The sequence below is a fragment of the Eptatretus burgeri genome, chromosome 5 (assembly GCF_056783735.1).
Source record: "Eptatretus burgeri isolate ZD-2024b chromosome 5, Ebu_testis_v1, whole genome shotgun sequence".
Classification (NCBI taxonomy): domain Eukaryota; kingdom Metazoa; phylum Chordata; class Myxini; order Myxiniformes; family Myxinidae; genus Eptatretus; species Eptatretus burgeri.
The window spans coordinates 113,417,572-113,424,622 of NC_140965.1; the positions used below are offsets into that span (position 1 = coordinate 113,417,572).

The following is a 7,051-nucleotide window of genomic DNA, read 5'->3' on the forward strand; positions in this document are numbered from 1 at the left end:
ACTGCTTGTCAGGTTGGATGAAGTTTTCACCATAGGTGCAACTACTTGTGTGGAATGTTTTAATTATAATTATGACGTCATAGGTCGTTATATAATTATGACGTAAAAATTGAAACTTTGCACATGGCAAGTACTCCTCATGGGGGATAAGTGTGATTTTTTTTAAAATGACATCATAGGTGCCTTCATTATGACGTCATGATTGCATATTTAGAATGCTACATCTGATCAGTATCAAAATACTGACGGTCATCTCGGGATAAAATGGTCTACTGAAGAAAAAAAATTGATGACGTCATCGGTCATGTGATTTGGCAGCCATATTGTGTTTTTTTTTTAACCTTCAAAAATCTTCTTCTCTGAAGTGGCTAAACAGATCTAAGCAAAACGTTACACATATGACTGCCTATCCATGAGGAATAAAAGGTTCACACATATGACATCATCCGTCACAGCGCTTGGCAGCCATATTGGATTTACTGTAAAACCTATAAAAAATAATCTTCTCTAGAACAGCTGGACAAGTCGAAAGGAAACTTCACACAAATATTCCGCAAGCCGTGGGGGTACAAGTTTGTGAAGGAATAATTGATAGGTCACATGGTTTGGCAGCCATATTGGATTGAAGAAAATATTAAATATTGTTTTCTCTGGAACTGCTTAATCCATCGACATGAAACTTCACATTTATGATCTCGTATTGATGGTGAATACATGGGTTAAATTTCACCTTGATCGGGTGCATGGTCTGGCATCCAGAATTATTTAATTCTTCAAATGGGTTTTTTTTTTTTTTTTTTTTTTTTTTGAATAAGGCTCACCTGGCTGTGCCTGGATGTGTTTGAAGATAGATGAGAAGTAGCTGAAATGCGAATCCTATCCAGGTTCCTCCTGATGACTTCATCTTTGCTTTTTACTTGTTCGAGTTCCTTCTGATGACTCCGATGCAGGACTGTACCTATATGGTCTTCCATTTGATTTGGATTGAATATATTTTAATCCCATTTTAAATTCAGTTGAATAATGAATAATAATAATAATAATAATAATAATAATAACGTCATGGGTCAGGGTCAGGCTTTCGATCAAAGCAGAACGTCTTGGTACCCTGTCATCACCTGCCAGCATTTATAAAGTGGCAGTTCTAATTATGTCTCATTAATTACGTAACACACCAGCACACAAACGCCACACAAAATACACCACACAAAACAAATTCCGGTGAGGGTCTGAAATTTCTGATTGCTCTTTTTGTTGTTTGAAGTTTGTGTTTATTTGCTTGGTTTTTGCTCGAGAATTTAACAGATGTGTTTCCTTCCTCAAGATCATTATGTTTTGTCACCTTGGAATTGCAACACACACTTAAACAGACCATCGCACACATTTTGATCACTCCATCACCACTTTTGTGTTTAACCATTTTGATCATGATTGAATTGGCTTCTCGCTCACATGTTGCAAACGTAACTCGATCATACACAAGTACTAATCTACAGTGTGGCACACAAAATAATGACACACTTATGATTGCAACTGAAACTTATTAATCTTTATACAAATACTGCAAGTCATTACGGATTAGTGAAATTTTCCTCCAATAAAACAATTTCCCACCACAAGCAAGCCTGGTAAAGCTGACAGGTGATCGGCTGAATCAGTGCTGTGAACCTGCCAGCTTGTGCAGGATTTGTGGTATGCTTACCACAATAATGCTTACCATTGCCACTAATTTATTTGCTGAAACTACAAAACAACCCCAATTATATATGCACTGCATATGACAGATTAATCCATCATGATTGACTGAATGCTGCAATGGCACCACAAGTCGGTGGCTGGTAAGCAATTTGGTTTGGAAAACACACTCTGGAAACAAAGTAAAGTGATTTATTTTTAGTGAATGGGGGAATCTTAACATAAAGCATACAAAATCAGTACGATATCCTTGGTTCATGGCACTTTCCACTCAAGAATTAGCAATGACAGGAAATGCCATTTATTTCTCTTATGGCAACGCTGCTATTTTTGATGTATTTTTACAAATATAATTTTGATGTTGCGTTTTGGAAGGGTGGAAACCGATTAATGGAAAAGTCGAACAAACGAAATCCTGGTTCGCCATACCCATCTTGCGACAGAAGCTCACGAAATAAGTCATTTGCTGCCAGCTTTATGGCCTTTTCGGGGGTCACGAGGGTGAGGTTCACAGCAGCACCTAGGTAGAAAAAAAACAAAGAATGAAAAACCATAAAATAGAAAGTGTAAGATACACAGGTACACAAAGCTGAATTATGCATAATGATAATAAATTACAAATACAATGAAATTGATTATTTGTCATCAGTACAATAGCATGAACTAATGAACAGCAATACATGCCATTACAACAATGACAATTACATATTCTTGTGATTTGCAATTAATTAAATCACCAAAGAGGGATAAAAGAATTTTCATTGTGGAAACTGGTGTTAACAATTACACATTTTAAAGTATTTGACAGTTCATTGTCATTTTCTTTGTATTTGCTTTGCTGAATTGGCTTCGCAATTTCGTTGTAATTAAAAGGTATTGTATCCACATGAATTTGGCAATTTAATTAACTGGAAGCACCCGCTCCCAAAGGGAGTGGATAATTTCAATCAGGGGGGTTGGACAGTGTTGGAGGTTGGGCAAATATATTTTGTGCCATGGCTAATGATCCCCCCTATCTACAGCATGGGTCAGTAAACCAATTGTGCTGTGGCACATCTACAGGTGAAAATCGTGTTGTCTCTCCCCCCCAACCCCCCTTTTTTGTGTCCATGACCTGACTCTGGGTACTACCAGAACGTATGCAAAATTTGGTGGCGATCAGCCCAGCCCTGTTTTTTTCTGTGATTTTTCGCACGCACGCACGCACGCACGCACGCGCGCACGCACACACACACACACACACACACACACACACACACATACACACACACACACACACACACACACACACACACATACACACACACACACACACACACACACAGTAGGATCTCATTTCTAATGTAATCATGAGATTCATTTTGCTGCCATAAATTGCCAGTTGACTGAACTCAACTCAAGTGAACTTAAATCCGCAAATTTGAAAGATAACTTCAAGACCAAGTGAGTAAAAGTACTCCAAAGTTATCCATATTCATGACAAAGAAGGGAACTTTGTCAAAAAAAAACTCAAAGGTGAGAAATTCGATCCATGTTTATTTGATTTACTGTGCATAGAATATAAGGAAACAATAAGAGGAAGTCATTTTCCCCACCAGGCCTGTGAAATTCCCCACCCCCCACACCCATCCATCTGGTTAACTAGTTATATTATGCAGATAGAATCATATCTTGTGTGTAGAAATAAAATGTTCCATAGTACAGTCAGGTGTTGATGTAGCTCACTGTGATTAGTTGTCATGCAAACAATCAGAAAGCTCAATACCTGCAGAAAGACTACAAAAGTATAGGTGGTGACATTGTTTGAGTATTGTGAATGTGTGGTGAATACTCAGGATCCTGGGATAGGAAATCAAATTATTGACGGGTGAAGGCTCCTCCATTCGGCGGATTGCAGCCCGACTTCATGTTTTAGCACGAGTTGTATGAAAGGCCATGACGAGAGTATGCAAATCTGGCGCTGTTGAGACTCGAAGTGATCGAGGAAGAAAATCCAAACTCTCTAAAAGTGATGCTAAGTACCCAGGATATGTTCTGAGTCATAACTGTTGAAATCTATCTTTATCCAGGTTCTTCTCAACATCTTTGTTCTTTGTTCCTTTCACATTTCTTTCTAATTTTTTTTCTTAATTTTTTGCTTTTTTTTACACATTTCTCTTTATTCATTCTAATTCTTGCTTTTTCTTCTCTTTCATCTCTTTTACTCTCTATTCCTCTCTTTCGTTATCTATCTCTCTAAGGAGAAGTGGATTCTTGCACACAAAAAATTCTGTAAGGTTTATTTGTCTGTGCCTAGATGGATTTGAGGGTTGTGGGGAAGCAGCTGAAACCCGAATCCTATCCAGGTTCCTACTGATGATTCCATCTTTGCTCTTTACTTCTTTGGGTTCCTTCGTGGTCTTCCGTTTGATCCTCTATTTGATAGGCGATAATCCAGTAGAGTTGTTGTGAATGACTTAGCTGAAAGTACGTGTGTCAATGTTTTTTTTTTCAAGAACAGTAAGATACACATGAACGCAAAGTGGTCTTAATGGATATGCAGCTGCCCAAATACCTTTGCTCAGTGGAGGCAAAGTGAGTGGAAAAGTCAGAAAATGGATAGGTGAGAATAATTGTGGTAGAAAAGATTGTGGGTGTGAATGGAGGATGACATAAAATGGTAGTATACTCCCAATTTGAAGCACTGGAAGTGAAAGTGGGACTGGATTGTCTTATGAGAGTGGTGCCACAATGTAAGAAGAGAGGAATAAAAGAATGGAGGTGGGCAGTAAGTGTGGATTTGATGAATATAACCATGTTAGTGTTACTGGAAAAGTTGGACATGCATCCTGGTGGAGTTGTTATCGAGCTGAGAGAGCAGAGTGAGCAAGATGACAGAGGGAGTGGCAAAAGAACAGTGTCCACCAACCTGTCTGAGTTGTGCAAGAAACAGGCCTTGTACCTGTCTGTATATCATCACGGGAGAAGCCAATAGTGTTGAGATGTTGAGAGCCTTAAATGCTGGCGTGTCAGCCCATATGGGAAAGCAGTAGTCCACTGAGCTATGGACTGTGGGTGAATCTGTTTTTTTGAAGTAATAACTTGGAATGATGGAGGATGCCTGGTCTGAAGATGTTTTTGTTTTTTAGGCCAGCTTTGCGATATGGTCAGTCCAGCAGAGGCCATGGCTGATGGTGAGGCGTATACTTATATGAGACTGAACCTCTTCCACTCGCTGACCAAGGAAATAGCTGGCTTGATTCATTTGATGATCATTCCTCAGCTGCAGGGTGAGTGTCGAAGTTGATTTCCTCTTTCAGCATTTGTAATTGGTGTGAATGAATAAAGATATTGTTCCTCACTCACAAAATATTAATTGAGCTTCGTTAAAATGATGCAGTTGAAAGGATTCCATCGGAAACATAATTATCCATGTCTGAGCGGTTAACACAGTGGCCGAGGAAATTCAACTCCGGAATGCCGAATATGAAATTTGTGGGATTAATGACTATGCTGAAGTCTTGCAAATGGGTGAAGAGGAGACGTAGGTGTTCCTGATCAGTCGTGTTGTTTAAGGACCGGTAATCCCTGCAAGAACAAATGTAGGGTAGAATAAAAGACGTCTGAGACGTTTGGATTCCGAGTCAATTATTTTATTCAACCGCCACCGTCCAAACCACTCATCCTTCTTCCAGGAAAATCCCACACCGGAAGTCGCCAAATAAACAAGAGCTCAAGCTTATTACCCTCGTCAAAGGAGAGGGTATTGCACATCGGTCCGTTTGTTTATTACTTGCAAAATCGAAGATTTTTCAAGTATATTGGTTAGTCGATTTTGTTATTCTCTCTGTCTGTCTGTCTGTCTGTCTGTCAGCTACAGGTCACAATTTTAAACCGATCTTCACGAAACTTCACCACATGGTAGAGTTTTTAATAAGGAAGAAGTCTATTGTTTTTAAGGTCAAAAGATCAACATAGGCCCAAGGTCAAAAACTAAGGAGGTTATTTCTAAAATCCTCAATTTTCATCCGATTGACATGAAATTTGAAGAGGAGTTACATATTTGGTCATTGAATTCAACCACACAATTATTTTTGAGGTCCAATTTGTTTTATGGATTTTGCAAGTCTCGTGGTCTGCATGACGTCGTCTTCTTGTTTGTTTGTTTGTTTGTCTGAACAGAACTTTTGTGTGTTTCTCCGCAACCGCTTGTCGGATTGAGATGAAATTTTCAATATTGGTGTGAATACTCATGTATAATTTTTTAATTATAATTATGACATCATAGATCACGTGGTGTGGCAGCCATGTTGGAAAAACAGAAAAGCTTTGGACTTCTGTCTCTGAAACTGTACCAAGGAAAAAATTTAAACTTAGGAACATAGCAAGTACTCCTCATGGGGAATCAGTGTAATTTTTTTTGGGACATCATGGGTGCCTTCGTTATGACGTCATAATTGCATATGTAGAACGCTACATCCGATCAGTATGAAAAATTTTGAGGGTCATCTTAAGGTCATGTTTTTTTGAGGGTCATCATCATAAAATGGTCCACAAAATTTTTTGATGTCATCGGTCATGTGATTCAGCAACCAGATTGTTTTTTTTTGTTTTTTTAGTCTTCAAAAATCTTCCTCCCTGAAATGGCTGAACAGATCGAGGCGAAACTTTATACATATGACCGCCTATCAATGAGCAACAAAAGGGTCACATATGACTTCATAGCTCACATAGTTTGGCAGCCATATTGGATTTACCCTAAAACCTATAAAAATACACCGCTCAAAAGAAGTCCTGGCAAGGGTTTGCAATCTCTGATTGCTCTGTTTCTTGTTTACATTGTTGTAAAATTAAAGCAAAAATTATGCCACAACAGTTTTATTGGGCTAACATAATTGCTCAAATATAGAGAATTTAACTTCATGCATTGTTGTCCTGGTTCTAATTCCCAACCATATTTTAAATTGTCATCCTGGTGCTTCACATTGCATCCAAAAAGCATTATATTGTCTTGTAATACCCTCTACAAATTCCATATCCCTTTGCTAACCTGACCTGAGAGGGGATGGTTATTGCAGGGTGTGTTTTTTTTATATAAAATACTTACAAGGCACCTCAACTATCTTCAAGGTCATGGGACAGGTCAGATCAGATCCAAATATTATGTTATGAGAGTATGTTTTTAAAACAGTATTACTTTCTTCATATATTAAGCCTGGTGTTGGCTTGGTGGTTAGGGTGGTTGGCTTGGGATCCTGGGGTCCTGAGTTTGAGCCTTGTTGGCTGCTGAATTAACACCAGGTGGGGTTGACTCAGCCTGTCATTCTCCTGAAGTCAGTGAAATGAGTACCATTGTACTGGTTGAGGGGCACAACAT

General features: G+C 38.7%; 1 protein-coding gene and 1 long non-coding RNA gene across 7 annotated transcripts in view; one reads left to right on the forward strand and one right to left on the reverse strand.

Annotated features, from left to right (window-relative positions):
• The window catches only part of LOC147027183 (uncharacterized), a 96,104-nt gene that overhangs the window by 86,391 nt on the left and 2,662 nt on the right, over positions 1-7,051 (forward strand). The window contains exon 3 of the long non-coding RNA XR_015058723.1: positions 4,824-4,964. This is a non-coding gene — a long non-coding RNA (uncharacterized LOC147027183). The remainder of the gene's footprint in view (positions 1-4,823; positions 4,965-7,051) is intronic.
• LOC147027184 (mitochondrial glutamate carrier 1-like) overlaps positions 1-7,051 on the reverse strand; it is a 92,496-nt gene that overhangs the window by 52,741 nt on the left and 32,704 nt on the right. For all 6 annotated transcript variants that reach the window (XR_015058721.1, XM_085883385.1, XM_085883384.1 and 3 more), the window contains one exon: positions 2,125-2,215. Coding sequence is in view for 5 of the 6 variants with exons in the window: in XM_085883385.1 (XP_085739511.1) it covers positions 2,125-2,215 (91 nt within the window). In the remaining variant the exon portion in view is untranslated. The remainder of the gene's footprint in view (positions 1-2,124; positions 2,216-7,051) is intronic.